At 47.2% G+C, this 16,318-nt stretch overlaps 1 protein-coding gene across 10 annotated transcripts in view; it reads right to left on the minus strand.

Annotated features, from left to right (window-relative positions):
• Positions 1 to 1,908: 1,908 nt before the first annotated feature.
• The window catches only part of flna (filamin A, alpha (actin binding protein 280)), a 74,403-nt gene continuing 59,993 nt past the window's right edge, over positions 1,909 to 16,318 (minus strand). For 3 of the 10 annotated variants that reach the window (XM_090204076.1, XM_090204077.1, XM_090204083.1), the window contains 22 exons: positions 15,724 to 15,880; positions 15,270 to 15,459; positions 15,030 to 15,053; positions 13,789 to 13,868; positions 13,462 to 13,629; positions 13,158 to 13,232; positions 10,881 to 10,980; positions 10,560 to 10,700; positions 9,732 to 9,860; positions 8,160 to 8,333; positions 7,876 to 8,037; positions 7,501 to 7,704; positions 6,743 to 6,895; positions 6,522 to 6,644; positions 6,148 to 6,414; positions 5,913 to 6,050; positions 5,469 to 5,584; positions 4,656 to 4,788; positions 3,968 to 4,144; positions 3,521 to 3,739; positions 3,237 to 3,434; positions 1,909 to 3,132 (listed from right to left, as the gene is read on the minus strand). In XM_090204076.1, coding sequence (XP_090060202.1) covers positions 2,948 to 3,132; positions 3,237 to 3,434; positions 3,521 to 3,739; positions 3,968 to 4,144; positions 4,656 to 4,788; positions 5,469 to 5,584; positions 5,913 to 6,050; positions 6,148 to 6,414; positions 6,522 to 6,644; positions 6,743 to 6,895; positions 7,501 to 7,704; positions 7,876 to 8,037; positions 8,160 to 8,333; positions 9,732 to 9,860; positions 10,560 to 10,700; positions 10,881 to 10,980; positions 13,158 to 13,232; positions 13,462 to 13,629; positions 13,789 to 13,868; positions 15,030 to 15,053; positions 15,270 to 15,459; positions 15,724 to 15,880 — 3,313 coding nt within the window. In that variant the 3' untranslated portion in view covers positions 1,909 to 2,947. The remainder of the gene's footprint in view (positions 3,133 to 3,236; positions 3,435 to 3,520; positions 3,740 to 3,967; positions 4,145 to 4,655; positions 4,789 to 5,468; positions 5,585 to 5,912; positions 6,051 to 6,147; positions 6,415 to 6,521; positions 6,645 to 6,742; positions 6,896 to 7,500; positions 7,705 to 7,875; positions 8,038 to 8,159; positions 8,334 to 9,731; positions 9,861 to 10,559; positions 10,701 to 10,880; positions 10,981 to 13,157; positions 13,233 to 13,461; positions 13,630 to 13,788; positions 13,869 to 15,029; positions 15,054 to 15,269; positions 15,460 to 15,723; positions 15,881 to 16,318) is intronic. The other 7 variants (XM_090204078.1, XM_090204079.1, XM_090204084.1 and 4 more) reach the window with 3 other exon arrangements.

Genomic DNA, 16,318 nt, shown 5'->3' on the forward strand with positions numbered 1-16,318 from the left:
CAGCCCTTGCCTTGACAGGAAGCCAGTGTAGGGAGGCTAGCACTGGAGTAATATGATCACATTGTTTGGTTCTAGTCAAGATTCTAGCAGCCGTGTTTAGCACTAACTGAAGTTTAGTGCTTTATCCAGGTAGCCGGAAAGTAGAGCATTGCAGTAGTCGAATCTAGAAGTGACAAAAGCATTATTTTTTTAAAGTTTGATTTTTTCAATTTTTACAAAAAATGTTAAAAAAAAAGCTGCCCTTGAAATATTGATATGTTCGTCAAAAGAGAGATCGGGGTCCAGAGTAACGCAGCTTCAGTTTTATTTGGGATGACTAAAACAATCCAAGATTATCAGATCCAACAGCAGGTCTCGGTTTTGTCCAATTTAAAAAAGTAAAACATTTGCCACCATCCACTTCCTTGTCTCTTAAACACAGGTTTCCATGGAGGGCAATTTTGGGGCTTCACCATGTTTCATCAAAATGTACAGCTGTGTGTCCTCTGCATAGCAGTGAATGTTAACATTATGTTTCCGAATGACATCACCAAGAGGTAGAATATATAGTGAAAACAATAGTGGTCCTAAAACTGAACCTTGAGGAACACCGAAACTTACCATTGATTTGTCAGAGGACAAACCAACCAGAGGTGAACTGATATCTGTCCAACAGATAAGATCTAAACCAACTTGGGTTTCTAATCTCTCCAAAAGAATGTGATCGATGGTGTCAAAAGCAGCACAACTGCAGAGTCGCCATTAAAAGGTAATTCACCGTCACGTGTGCAGTGCTATGATGGGTCAAAAACCAGACAAACATTTTGTACACTGTCTTCAAGAAGGAAAAAACAAATTGAGAGGAATGAAAGATTCAATATAGGCCAATATCTTTTAATAAAAACTAAAAAAAAGATTCTGGGTCAAGTTGTGTCTGTTTCAAGAGTGGTTCTGTTTTCCTCTCTTGGGGAATGCTGCTTTTCAGTTAGCTTTGCAACAGTATAAAACATACATTTAGGATTGTTCTTATTCTCAATTAAGTTTGAAAAATAGGATGGAGCAGCAGTGAGGGCTCTTCGATACTGCACGATAATGTCTTTCCAAGCTAGTCGGAAGACTTCCACTATGTTGGAACGCCATTTCCCTTCCAATTTTCTGGAAGCTTCAGGACTCTGGTATTTTCTGTATAAAAGGGAACAAATTTCTTGTGACAAATGTTTAGTTTTTAGGGGTGCTACTACATCTAGGGTATTGCACAAGGTAACATTTAGATCCTCAGGTGGTTAGACAATTTTTGTACTCAACCATCCTTGGGTAGGTGAAGGGAGTCTGGACAACCCAAAGATCTGAATCTTTGGGTTGTCTGAGAATTTATGGCACAGCTTTTGATGATCCTTGTTTGGGGTCAGAGCAGATTGTTTGTTGCGATTACAAAAGTAATAAGATGGTGGTCCGATAGTCCAGGATTTTAAGGAAAAACATTTAGATCCACAATATTTATTCCACGGGACTAAACTATATCCAGAGTGTGACTGTGGCAGTGAGTAGGTAGGGAGACATGTTGGACAAAACCCACTGAGTTGTTGATGGCTCCTAAAGCCTTTTGGAGTGGGTCTGTGGACTTCTCCATGTAAATATTGAAGTCACCAAAAATGTGACTTCAAGGTCCGATAGGAATTCAGGGAACTCTGTGAGGAACTTTAGTCTGTGATCTCTGTAGTGAGGTCTCAGTAGTACGTGGTCTTTGTAGAATGTGATCTCTGTAGTTAATGTGTGATCTACACTACAGGTCAAAAGTTTTAGAACACCTACTCATTCAAGGGTTTTTCTTAATTTGTACTAGACATCAACACTATGAAATAACACACATGGATCTCCGGAGTGCGTGCCATCGAAGGATAAGAAGAACCACATTGAGCTTGACAGAGATCCTTCAAGACAATCTTTATTGTGGATCAAAATACTGTCTTTTACAACACTTTAAAGCCCTTTAACAGACAAGGTTATTTTATTCTGGAATACTGCGTAACAAAGCTAAAGAGCAGGGGGGGTTTAGAACATTTAGCAGGAACACAAAGCAACATTTGTTCTTTATGCATTTTGCTCATCTCTCCATCCAACACTTCTCATATTCACTGCTAGTAATATTACAGCTATTACAGTGACAGTTTTTTATTCAATACTAGTATCTGGACATCACTTCCACACTACAGTTAATCATACTACTAGTGACATGGACATCACACTATAATTAGTAATACTTTGATGCTAGTCAATATGCTGTAAGACGCCGTTCTAACTGGGTCAGTCGCTGCAGTGGTGCTAGTCGCACTTCTAAAACAAGTGTGTGTGAAGTTATAGGAGCCGGCTACGCTAGCATCACTAACGTGCTATTCATTTGTTATTAACAAACTATTCTAACAGTTTAACCTATAAGCCCTTTCATTATTATGGTTAAGACGAGCTAACACCAAGCCACAGTAGCAGCAGCTTAACTGACAAGGTATCCCACTTTCCCTTAAACACTTTAGAATTAGCATTATGAACACACTGGACTAGCATTAGGCTATTCTCATACCAATATACTATGCTCTGCTAGGGTAGGCTAACCCCTATACCAATACACTATGCTACCATACGCTAGGCTAGGCTATCACTAGCCCACAGCTAAACACTGCGTGGGGAAAGGAAGGTACATGTTGCTAAGCTATTTTACAGTAATAAAAAGGTGCATGTTTCCCCTCTATATGACTACTAATGATTATGATAGGTGAGGGGAGGGGGATGATAGTGATGGGGAGGAGAGGAATGAAGAGGAATTTTCAGTGTTTATGCATTATTGTTTGGGTTATGGTGAATGAGTTTAGAAAGTTGTAATCTCTGATTGCTATGAAGACAAAAGGGCTAGTTTGGAGGGTTCTGATTTGTCATTGGCCTCTAGACAGTAATGAAGTCGAATCTGATTGGTCTAGACAGTGATGTGGTAGGGGCTGCCAGGGATGTGTTGTTCTCCCCACTTCACTACCAGGATGTACTCTCCCTTCTCCTTGAGCTGGTAGCTGATGTTATAGACACGGTTCCCAAGGTGCTTCACCAGTACCTCCTCACAGGGAACCCTGGGCCCGTCCACACCCACCAACAGCATGTTACGACCTGGAGGGAGGGCAGTGTTAATACACACACTGTAACCTGAGAGAGCCAGAGAGGGTCAGATACCACAGACTAAAACGCACACACCACCGAGACTAAACACACACCTGCTTTGCTGCAGTCGACGCTGAAGTTGTTCTTCTGGCCGATAAAGCCCTTTGATAGGCCGAGACCTTTGGCTGTCACACAGCTGGCGTCCGATTGGCTGGGAGCTCCCTGGTGGGAAGAGCTAACCTGGCGAGTCACGGGGTCGACCATGACACTGGACGTCTCGTGGTTACTATGGCTACTGACCAGCTTGGAGCCTGGAGGAGAAAGACAGCGGTTAAGAGTGTCGAGTGAGGCCTGACATCTCCATTGTTTGTGTACAGCATGTGTCCAGGTCCCTCACCAGTGATCTTGGCCTTGAAGGGGGATCCTACGATGTGGTAAGGTCCTCCGTATCTGATGGAGATTAAGTAGTTTCCTGGAGCCATGGGGGTGTAGGTCACCTTGTAACCCTCTGGACACTCAACACAGTCCATCTTCACCTTGGAGGGGCCATCGATAGTCACCGCCAGGGCCCCAGGGCCCGCCTTACTGGTGTTAACCACGAACTCACAGGCTGTACCTGCAGAGGGGTTGTAAATGACTACAGATGAGAACACATCTCTCACACCACAACACATTAAACCCAGGAGTAAAATAATTTGAGCTTTGCTTTAGTATGCCTGGAGTGCCCGACAGGCAGGGTTTGTCATTTTGAGACTTATTATATTGGCTTATTGAGCTAAGCTCAAACAGGCACAGATAAATGATTTGAAACCCAGGTCTGCAACACGCTCCTCCTCAATCGTACCAGTGTTTCCTCCCTCTAATCCAGCTCCGTATGCGGTCACCATGCCTGGGTCTCCAGCCTGGCCCGTCTCCCCCACCCTGATCTTGAAGGGACTGCCGGGGATGTGGCTGCCGTTGAACTTCACATCGATCAGATACAGACCGTTCTCTCTGGGAATGAATCGGACAGCATACTTATCTAGAGAGAGAGATTTTGCTGTTTAGTAGTGTAACGTAATATATTATTATTGTGTCGCAGTGTATAGTAAAAATCTGTCATTCAGCGCCCGGGGGAACAGTGGGCAGCCCAGCGCCCGGGGGAACAGTGGGCAGCCCAGCGCCCGGGGGAACAGTGGGTTAAGACGTGGATGCTGATTAAGGCAGCCCCCCGCACCGCTCTGATTGAGGGGTTGGGTTAAATGAGGGAGACACATTTCAGTTGGACAACTGACTAGGTATCCCCCTGTCCCTAGTAATAGTAATGTAGTAGTATCGTGCAGTATTATTAGTTACCTTGGTCTAGTTCAGTAACAGTGTAGTATAGTAAAGTATTGTGTAGTATATTGTACTATTGTGTGGTAGTAGTTACCTTGGTCTAGCTCAGTAACACAGTGTAGTATAGTGTAGTATTGTGTGGTAGTAGTTACCTTGGTCTAGCTCAGTAACACAGTGTAGTATATTATTGTGTAGTATTGTGGGGTAGTAGTTACCTTGGTCTAGCTCAGTAACACAGCAGCCCTCCAGGGCTCCGGAGGGGCTGTGGACTTTAGCGTCAATCTGTCCCTTCGCTCCGTTCAGGCTCACAGCAAAGGATGCTGGGTGATTGACCTTCAACCCGGACTCCTGCTCAGATATATAACTCACAACTCAACACCACAACTACGCACGTCAATCTGTCAACGCTATCACACGTCAATCTGTCAACGCTATCACACGTCAATCTGTCAACGCTATCAAGTCAATCTGTCAACACTAACACATGCTCAACATAATAACAATGCAATAGAATACAACTCAAACTTACCTGCAGGCAGCTAACAGGGGTAAAGAGGAGAGTCAGAGGTGAAGAACAGGACAGAAAAGAGAGTGTGTGTGTGTGTGTGTGTGTGTGAGAGAGACAGAAACTGGCCCATTGCATCCTCTTTAACCCTTTAGTGCCTGGTGGATGATGGGAAGGGAGGAGGAGGAAGGGGACTGTTGGGAGCCTTTAGAACGAGGCACGAGAAACACACAGTCCTTTAGTTTCCCACAAACCCTTGCACTTCCCAACAACACAGCAGCAGCAGCACGACCTGACCTCTAACCCTCTGAGTGACTGACTAATGACTGACCTATTGTTCTTCAAAACAAAAACCTACTCTGATGTTCAGCAATTGCCGTACCTATACACACACCATCCCGTAAAATGCAAGCCACACACCATCCTGTAAATGCTAGCCACACAATATCCCCCCACAGGCTGCTGCTGCTGCATTGTGGGTAGTGTAGTCCTGGGTGTGTGCGTGTGTGTCTCCGAGCCTCACCTGAAGACTGGCAACAGTGAGTCGTCTGGCGTCATCAGAGGGCGACGCCACGGGAACCACGAAGGGACTGTCAGGGATGTGCTCCTCGTTGAAACGGACAGACACCTCATAGTCTCCTGCAACACACGTGTAACAGGCATCACTGTGCTGACTAACTGTGTAGCTTCCTTCCACATGTCCTTACCGGTCCTCAATGGCGGATCCTCAGCCTCAAACACAGGTGACTGTCTGCTTGACAACATCTTAGCAAATTAGGCTATAGAAAACGTTTCTCAAGCTGGGAAGTGAGCTTATGAAGTGAACTTTGTTCTACACACACACACTGAGTAAGAAACACACACAAACCTCTTAATAAGAATGCTAACGTTGATGATAATGCTTATAATGAGGACGATCATCACCAGGCTCTTGGTGGTTAGATAGTCGTTACCATTCTCAACACACCTGACTCCTGGACCATGTAGGATACACCACTGGATCCGTCCTTGCGGTCCTCGAAGGTGATCTCTGCTTTACTGGGCCCCTCCACCGCAATGCTGAGACCCCCTGCACCTGCCTCCCGCGTCCAGATACTGAACTCAGCTACACACACACGGATCAACACACACAATGTCAATGTGTGATCCTCACAGTATAGTAACCCCAACACACACACACACACACACACACCTGTACGTACCTGGTACTCCAGCCTCTGCTCTCTCCAGCCCGGGCCCCCCAGCGCGGACCTTGTGGGCTCCTCCTTCTCCCAGGGGCCCCACTGTGAACTGGAAGGGGCTGCCGGGCACGTGCACGCCCGCATACTTCACACACACTGTGTGTACGCCGGTCTCCGTGGGAACAAAGCGGATGCAGTAGGTGTTGTTCTCTCCCTCCATGATGTCAGCCTCCTGGACCTGACCAGATGGACTGGTCACCTGGGCCACCATGTCTGCTATGCTGATCTCTGTTAAGACACACACAGGGTTAACAGCCTCCTGGACCTGACCAGACGGACTGGTCCATCATGTCTACTGATCTGATCAGCATCTCCTGGATGGTAGGAGAGGGTACCTGGGATCTTGAGGCTGAGGTCACACTGGCTGCCCACGTTAGCAACAGACGCTGCCCTCTTCTTCCTGGTGATGCTCTCCTTCATCCTCCCTTCTCCCGTCACCTTCACTGTGAACGCACTCCCTACACACACACACACACACACACACACACATTTTTAAAACAATATTTATTATAATTATTTTTTAAATTTAAAATCGAGGATGTCAGGAAATGAGTACCTGGTACGTGTTGGTCGGCGAACTTGATGTTGATGATGTAGTTTCCTGGTTCAGTAGGGCAGTAGGTGACCTTACAGGTCCCATCCTCCTGGTCCTCAGTGTTAATGTCCACCTTACTGGGGCCTTCGATGGACAGACTCAGACCCCCATAGCCTGCAACAAATCAAACATCATTTAAAATGCTTTCCAAAAATCACAACAAACTTAGAGCACCTTTCTTTTCACAGCCACATCTTTATTTTTGATGTAAAAGGGATTTAATAGAATGTTTCAGACACTGATTTCACTTGTTTCCGAGAGCCTAAAGACCTGCGTCGCTAGACAGAGCTTGTGTTTCTAAAAGAGTCTTTTTGGAGCCTTTGTTCATGTTTTTCAGAGCTCCCATATTGCACAAGGATAAGGAAGTGAATCGCTGTTTGGGTAAGTTTCTCAAAGTGAAATCCCCCGTCGATAACATGCCATTTACGTCAAGGAGATTTGGATGGAAAAAAGCAAAGTTCACCTTTATTGTTCAATCTTAACATCAAAGGCAAAAAAAAGAATAAAATACCAAAATCACCTGATGCTACGCAGACCCTCACTGACCCGCGTCGCAGACCCTCACTGACCCGCTTCGCAGACCCTCACTGACCCGCTTCGCAGACCCTCACTGACCCGCTTCGCAGACCCTCACTGACCCGCTTCGCAGACCCTCACTGACCTGCTTCGCAGACCCTCACTGACCTGCTTCACCTGAACCTCCTCAGACCCTCACTGACCTGCTTCGCGTGTGTCGATGATGAACTCAGCAGGTTCAAAGGTTTTGGCCTCACTGAGGCCCTGGCCAGTCACTCGCACCCGACTGGCGTCACCAATCTCCGATTGACTGATCATCACGGCGATGGGGCTGCTGGGAATATGGCGTCCGTTCTTCTTGATGTTCACCAGGTGCTCCCCGATCTCCTTGGGAACAAACGAGATGCCTGACGGACAATGACAGGTTAGAGGAGCTTCTGAGAATCATAAACGATCTGTATACTACAATGATTTGTAACGTTGGTATTGTTCTACTCTCGGCTGAGGCAACGCCATACATTTAGAAATTAGTCAAATGAACAATGATAGTAGATGGTCTGTTTCTGCTCAACACTGACCGACATGTCCGTTGCGGAGCATCTTGAGGTGGCAGGGTTCCTCTCGGCCGGAGGGCGTGGTCAGAGAGGCTGTCAGCTGACTCAGGTCCAGCTCGCCAATGTCCAATGGGATGTCAGCAGCAGAGCCCACCTTCAGATGGGACATCCTCATAGAGTCATCACCTAGGAGACAGAACATTATGGGATGTCAGCAGCAGAGCCACCTTCAGATGGGACATCCTCAGAGTAATCACTGAGGAGACAGGGAGAGGGTCCATTGTTTTTCACATGTAAAATAGTGTTACCTGTGATGTGGGCTGAGAAGGGGCTGCCAGGGATGTGTTTGTCATTGTATTTGACCAGGATGCTATAGTCCCCAGGTAGGACAGGCAGGTAGGACACAGAGCACGTTCCATCCTGGTTATCGACACAGCTGATGTCAGCTTTAGAAGGACCCTCGATGGCCAGAGACAGACCACCTACACGAGAGAGAGCGAGAGAGGTTAGCAAATACATAATCCTAATATGGACCCAGTTTGCCCTCAGAACAGCCTCAATTCATCAGGGACTCTACAAGATGTTGAAAAAGTGTCCCGGCCCATTTTGACTCCAATACTTCCCACAGTTGTAGCAAGTTGGCTGGTGGAACATTGATACACACAGGAAACTGTTGCGCTTGAAAAACCCAGCAGCGTTGCAGTTTTTGACAAACTGAAACTGATGCGCCTGCTACCATACCCCGGTTGAAAGGTACTTAAATATTTTGTCTCGTCTATTCACCCTCAATGGCACACGTACACAACCCAAGTCTCAAATATAATTATTTAACCTGATGGTAATACAGATATGCATGTTGGTCACAGATACCTTAACAAAAAGGTAGGAAGTAGGAACATGGACCAGAAAACCAGTCAGTATCTGGTGTGACCACCATTTGTCTCATGCAGCACGACACATCTCCTTCACATAGAGTTGATCAGGCTGTTGATTGTGGCCTGTGGAATGTTGTCCCACTCCTCTTCAATGGCTGTGGAAGTTTCTGGATATCAGCGGGAACTGGAACACGCTGTCGTACACGTCGATCCAGAGCATCCCAAACATGCTCAATGGGTGACATGTCTGGTGAGGATGCAGGCCATGGAAGAACTGGGACATGTTCAGCTTCTAGGGATTGTGTACAGATCCTAACGACACGTGCATTATCATGCTGAAACATGATGGATGAATGGCACGACAAAGGGCCTCAAGATCTCACGGTTTCTCTGCATTTAAATTGCCATTGATAAAATGCAATTATGTTCCTTGTCCGTAGTTTATGCCTGCCCATACCATAACCCAACCATGGGGCACACTGTTCACAACATTGACATTAGCAAACCAGTCGCAATACACGTGGTCTACGGTTGTGAGGCCGTACTGCCAAATTCTCTAAAACGGATGTTGGAGGCGGCTTTTGGTAGAGATATGAACATTAAATTATCTGGCAATAGCTATGGTTGACATTCCTGCAGTCAGCATGTCAATTGCACACTCCCTCAAAACATCTGTGGTATTGTGTTCTGTGACAAAACTGCACATTTTAGAGTGGCCTTTTGTCCCCAGCACAAGGTGAACCTGTGTAATGATCATGCTGTTTAATCAGCTTCTTGATATGCCACACCTGTCAGGTGGATGGATTATCTAAGCAAAGGAGGAATGCTCACTAACAGGGATGTAAACAAATGTGAGAGAAACTAGGTTTGTGTGTGTATGGGACATTTCTGGGATCTTTTATTTCAGCTCATGCAACATGGGACCAACACTTTACATGTTGTGTTTAGTGTTGTTCAGTGTAGATCATTATGATGGATTTATAATTTAACTACTAATTGTCCTACCCTCTCCTGCGTCCTTGGTGTTGACGGTGAACATGGCAGGTTTGTTGACGGTCCCGTGGATCAGGCCCGGTCCGTATGCACTGACGTTCCCACTGTTCACATAGTCCACATAGAACTGGAGTGGACTACCTGTTACGGAGAGAAGAGGGGGAGAGAAGAGGGGGAGAGAAGAGAGGGATGAGAGGGATGAGAGTCCGCACATCCAGACGTGACAGATACTATGAATACTCACAGGAGAGGTTCTTGGCCAGTCAACAGTCCTAAATATTCTGAAATGGCTTAATCTTGTCCAGAAATATAGACTAGAAAGTAGTATAATTGACTAAAACATATTTAGCTTTCTAAATGAAGATGCATGTGACTGTTTATCAGAGTTAGGTGGTTGTTTCTACCAGGGGTGTGTATAGTGTAGTTCGTACCAGGGGTGTGTATAGTGTAGTTGGTACCAGGGGTGTGTATAGTGTAGTTCGTACCAGGGGTGTGTGTAGTGTAGTTCGTACCAGGGGTGTGTGTAGTGTAGTTCGTACCAGGGGTGTGTGTAGTGTAGTTCGTACCAGGGGTGTGTGTAGTGTAGTTCGTACCAGGGGTGTGTGTAGTGTAGTTCGTACCAGGGGTGTGTGTAGTGTAGTTCGTACCAGGGGTGTGTGTAGTGTAGTTCGTACCAGGGGTGTGTGTAGTGTAGTTCGTACCAGGGGTGTGTGTAGTGTAGTTCGTACCAGGGGTGTGTGTAGTGTAGTTCGTACCAGGGGTGTGTGTAGTGTAGTTCGTACCAGGGGTGTGTGTAGTGTAGTTCGTACCAGGGGTGTGTGTAGTGTGTGTTGTTCGTACCAGGGATGTGTATCCCGTCGTATTTGATGTCCATCTCGTGCAGGCCAGCCTCAGTCGGAGCGTATTTAACCGTTACTGTCCCGTCCTTATTGTCTGTGATGTCCGGCTTGGCTGTCTTACCTGACGGCATGCGCACGTCGCCTAGGGGAGGAAACAGTAGTTGAACAAGCAAGGTACCTCAGGCTTTCAGTATGTGAGGTGATTTGAGATCATGCGCCTGCGTTTGGTAAGTTCCATTAGTGGTTAAGGGCGGTGACGTCATCTAGCGGTTAAGGATGATGATTTCCTGCCTGGCGGCCCAACAGTACGGTGTGTGTGTACCTGTGATCTCTCCTTTTTGGATGGTGAAGGGGATAACCAGGTCAAACGGCCGGAGTCCCGCCACATCCAAACCATTCATTCCCATTGGCCGGTCTGTTGCCTAGGAGACAGAGGTCAAAGAATCTGAGGTGAGGAGGGGGAGGGACTAAGGTATGTGGGTAAGAATGATGAGGGGCGAGGGACAATATCGGGCGAGGGACTGTGGTATTGGATACGGAGGTGGTTCAGGATGTTGAGGAGGGGTGAGGGACAGTATTGGATACGGAGGTGGTGAGGTGGTTCAGGATGTTGTTGAGGGATGAGGGACAGTATTGGATACGGAGGTGGTGAGGTGGTTCAGGATGTTGAGGAGGGGTGAGGGACAGTATTGATACGGAGGTGGTGAGGTGGTTCAGGATGTTGAGGAGGGATGAGGGACAGTATTGGATACGGAGGTGGTGAGGTGGTTCAGGATGTTGAGGAGGGGTGAGGGACAGTATTGGATACGGAGGTGGTGAGGTGGTTCAGGATGTTGAGGAGGGATGAGGGACAGTATTGGATACGGAGGTGGTGAGGTGGTTCAGGATGTTGTTGAGGGATGAGGGACAGTATTGATACGGAGGTGGTGAGGTGGTTCAGGATGTTGAGGAGGGGTGAGGGACAGTATTGATACGGAGGTGGTGAGGTGGTTCAGGATGTTGAGGAGGGGTGAGGGACAGTATTGGATACGGAGGTGGTGAGGTGGTTCAGGATGTTGAGGAGGGGTGAGGGACAGTATTGGATACGGAGGTGGTTCAGGATGTTGAGGAGGGGTGAGGGACAGTATTGGATACGGAGGTGGTGAGGTGGTTCAGGATGTTGAGGAGGGATGAGGGACAGTATTGGATACGGAGGTGGTGAGGTAGTTCAGGATGTTGTTGAGGGGTGAGGGACAGTATTGGATACGGAGGTGGTGAGGTAGTTCAGGATGTTGTTGAGGGGTGAGGGACAGTATTGGATACGGAGGTGGTGAGGTGGTTCAGGATGTTGAGGAGGGGTGAGGGACAGTATTGGATACGGAGGTGGTTCAGGATGTTGAGGAGGGGTGAGGGACAGTATTGGATACGGAGGTGGTGAGGTGGTTCAGGATGTTGAGGAGGGATGAGGGACAGTATTGGATACGGAGGTGGTGAGGTGGTTCAGGATGTTGTTGAGGGGTGAGGGACAGTATTGGATACGGAGGTGGTGAGGTAGTTCAGGATGTTGTTGAGGGGTGAGGGACAGTATTGGATACGGAGGTGGTGAGGTGGTTCAGGATGTTGAGGAGGGGTGAGGGACAGTATTGGATACGGAGGTGGTGAGGTGGTTCAGGATGTTGAGGAGGGGTGAGGGACAGTATTGGATACGGAGGTGGTGAGGTGGTTCAGGATGTTGAGGAGGGATGAGGGACAGTATTGGATACGGAGGTGGTGAGGTGGTTCAGGATGTTGAGGGGTGAGGGACAGTATTGATACGGAGGTGGTGAGGTGGTTCAGGATGTTGAGGGGTGAGGGACAGTATTGGATACGGAGGTGGTGAGGTGGTTCAGGATGTTGAGGAGGGGTGAGGGACAGTATTGATACGGAGGTGGTGAGGTGGTTCAGGATGTTGAGGGGTGAGGGACAGTATTGATACGGAGGTGGTGAGGTGGTTCAGGATGTTGAGGAGGGGTGAGGGACAGTATTGGATACGGAGGTGGTGAGGTGGTTCAGGATGTTGAGGAGGGGTGAGGGACAGTATTGGATACGGAGGTGGTGAGGTGGTTCAGGATGTTGAGGAGGGATGAGGGACAGTATTGGATACGGAGGTGGTGAGGTGGTTCAGGATGTTGAGGAGGGGTGAGGGACAGTATTGGATACGGAGGTGGTGAGGTGGTTCAGGATGTTGAGGAGGGGTGAGGGACAGTATTGATACGGAGGTGGTGAGGTGGTTCAGGATGTTGAGGAGGGGTGAGGGACAGTATTGGATACGGAGGTGGATCAGGATGTTGGAGGGTGAGGGCGATGAGACCAAACACAGCAGAATAGAATGTAGCTGAAATGAAAAGACGATAGGGACCAAACACCAAAACATGAAGTATGACATGATGACGATGATGATTATGTTGATGAAGATGAAACCACCGACACTGTGAGAGAAAGACATCATGACAGAAGCAGCAGCCAGACAGACGACGTAAAGACACGGCGGCCATTTTGTCAAATGTGGAGCCACATTGATGATTCACAAAATGGCTGCTTTTCCCCCTGTGTGAAGAGAGTGGAATGGAGAGACCAGTACCCAGGGCTGTTGACTGTAGTACTGTGGTAGTTGTTGCTGTTGGAGGAGCTGATCTGAAGGGGCTCCTTCCAATGCCTGGGGGGGGTGGAATAAACAATAAGTTATTTTGTCGAACTGTTCCACAACGTTCAGATAGACTCTAGACTGACGGAACTCGGTCTCCGGACTGTCCAATGAGAATCTGCTGTAGAAGGAGGGAGGGGTCAGAGGTCTCATTAACCAATCAAGACTCAGACACCTGCAAAAACACACTCAACCACATGTGCGCGCCTGTGTATATATCTGTAGGTGACTGTGTACATACCGTGACCAGGAAGGGGCTGTTGGGGATGAGTTCCCCTCCAAAGCGAACGCAGATACAGTAATCTCCAGGCTGGGGGGCAGTGTAGAAGATATCAAAGGTTCCATCCTCATTCTCCACCACGTCTACATCTAACTCAACCCCTTCTGGGGTACACACACTGCACGTCACCTAGAGAGGGGAGGTAGAGAGGTAGGAGCAGAGAGAGAGGGGAAAGGGGGGGGGGGGGTAGAGAGTTATAGCCACACTAAGATGTGCTCACTCCTACTGTCCACGTCTCCCTCCCTCCACGTACAGATAAAGACTAACCAAACACCTCTCCATCATTACCTTTCCTTTCCCAGCAGCCTTTGCATCCACAGTAATGACAGTCTGCTCTCCGATCTGGATGGTTGGACCCACACCGGCTCCTGAGAGACAGATGAAGAGAAAAGGTCACACAGGAAGTCTGACCCTCCCTCCCACAAGTCATCCATGCATCCTCTCCACAAGCCCTATTCCTTATAGAGTGCACTAGATAGGGAATAGGGTGTCATTTCAGACATGTTATACAGACAGTTATTACTATCAGCAGCATACAACATCCAGCCTCCATAACTCCATTACCCACAATGTCATTCACCATGCCAACTAGTACTACAGGTAAACTACGTTAGTTAGAGAGCGAGCTACAGACAGACACAGAGAGAGCTTGAGAGAGACAGAGAGAGCTTGAGAGAGACAGAGAGAGCTTGACAGAGACCCCAGAGCAGCAACACAATTAGACCCAAACAAATCGTGAGAAAACAAAACATGGAATGTTGAAACATTGGAATGAAAATATATATTTAAAAACTACAATGCTATTTGTCCCAGTAGCAGAATACCTGACCACTGACTGACCCTAGCTTAAGGAAAGCTTTGACTATGTACAGACTCAGTGATCATAGCCTTGCTATTGAGAAAGGCAGACCTGGCTCTCAAGAGACGACAGGCTATGGACACACTGCCCACAAAATGAGGTGGAAACTGAGCTGCACTTCCTAACCTCCTGTCCAATGTATGACCATATTAGAGACAGATTACACAGATCCATAAAGAAATCAAAAACAAATCCAATTTTGAAAACTCCCATATCTACTGGGTGAAATACCAGTGTTCCATCACAGCAGCAAGATTTGTGACCTGTTGCCACAAGAAAAGGTCAACCAGTGAAGAACAGACACCATTATAAATAGGTTGTATTTACATTTAGTCATTTTCCATTTTGTACTTTAACTATTTGCACATCGTTACAACATATGACATTTGTAATGTCTTTATTATTTTAGAACTTCTGCGAGTAATGTTTACTGTTCATTTTGTATATTAATTTCATTTGCTTTGGCAATGTTAACATATCTTTCCCATGCCAATAAAGCCCCTGGAATCGAAATTGACAGACAAAGAGAGCGAGATAGTGCGAGAGATAGAGGTGAGTCAGGAAAGGGAGCTGAACTGTAAAATGGGTATTGCCATCCTGCATGCAGACAGACCAACGTAATGGATCAGAGACGGAACAAGACCAGACTAGTGGATCTAAGTGTTCTTACCCAGGCCGTGGCCGCCGATTGACACTGAGAAGGAGAAGGGTGGAAGCAGGGGAGCGAAACGGTGACAAACACAATGAGAGTCAGGGTGAGAGGCAACTACTGGTGCTTCAAATGGACGGATGAAAACAAATGTGATGAGGAGTGAAGCAGGGTGGAGGAGGACGTGTGGGGTGAAGGGACAGTTCAAACCATCACACAATACCGTACCAAAAACACTGTGTGTGTGTGTGTGTCTGTTACCTGTGACAGTACATTTGCTGGCGTCCCCAGTAGGTAGAGCCCTGATGCGGTAGGGGGAATAAGGGATCTCATCCCCTCCATACTTTATCAGGATGGTGTAACGACCAGTCATGTCAGGTACATACGACACCAGGTAAGTCCCGTCCTGGTTGTCACGGATACTGGCCTTCTTAGGCTTCCCCTCAGGGTCCTGGACACAGTCACCATGCAAACAGACCGTCAGATGAGGTAACCAATGAGACAGTCAAACTGATGTCACCATGGAAATGAGACAGGGCCACTAGTGACTAGTTGGCACATCCTGTGCATGTGACTGCTGGTAATGCCACCTCCTAGACGCATGCATCCAATGCCTGGTTAGCTTACTCCTGCTGCTAAATAACACCACCCAGACGAGCCACAGGCCATCCAGACATAGTGGGAGTAGACTGATTGGTCTGTTAACTGAACTCACAGTGATCTGCACGGCGAGCAGCCCCTCTCCTGCATCCTTGGCGTCGATGGTGAACTCGACAGGCAGAGAGGCGGGCACTCCGGTGGTGTTGAGACCGGGGCCACTGGCGCGCACCTTGCTGGCATCATGGGTAGGCAACACTTTCACCTTGTAGGGACTGGAGAGTGGCAGAACTGTGTGAAGTCCCTCCATTTTTCACAGAAATGTGTAGTGTGTATAAATATGTAGTCTGTCGATATGTGACTCGTTTCAGGAAACTAGGCGTATGTCACACGTCACTACTTCACAGGAGAGGTGTTTGAAGATAAACAAATGTAGCGAAATGCGTTTTTTTGGGACTAAAATAAGATGCAGCTAAAAACAAAACGGAGTTAAATGGTTCCTGCCGTGAAGCGTTGATCCATGCATATGGTAAGAGTCTAGCTACATTTTCAAGATAGGTTTCTAAATTTTGTCAGGAAGTTGTTTTTATTTGCTATGTTAAAGCATACTGTTAGTTAGCAAATGTATGATGTGTGTAGTAATATTATTCTAATCAGAAATCCATTTGCATTGATATTCATAGCCTAATGTTAGCTAGCTTTAGCTCCCTGCA

Source organism: Oncorhynchus mykiss, chromosome 16, assembly GCF_057628025.1.
Source record: "Oncorhynchus mykiss isolate SJ-2025 chromosome 16, ASM5762802v1, whole genome shotgun sequence".
Lineage (NCBI taxonomy): Eukaryota > Metazoa > Chordata > Actinopteri > Salmoniformes > Salmonidae > Oncorhynchus > Oncorhynchus mykiss.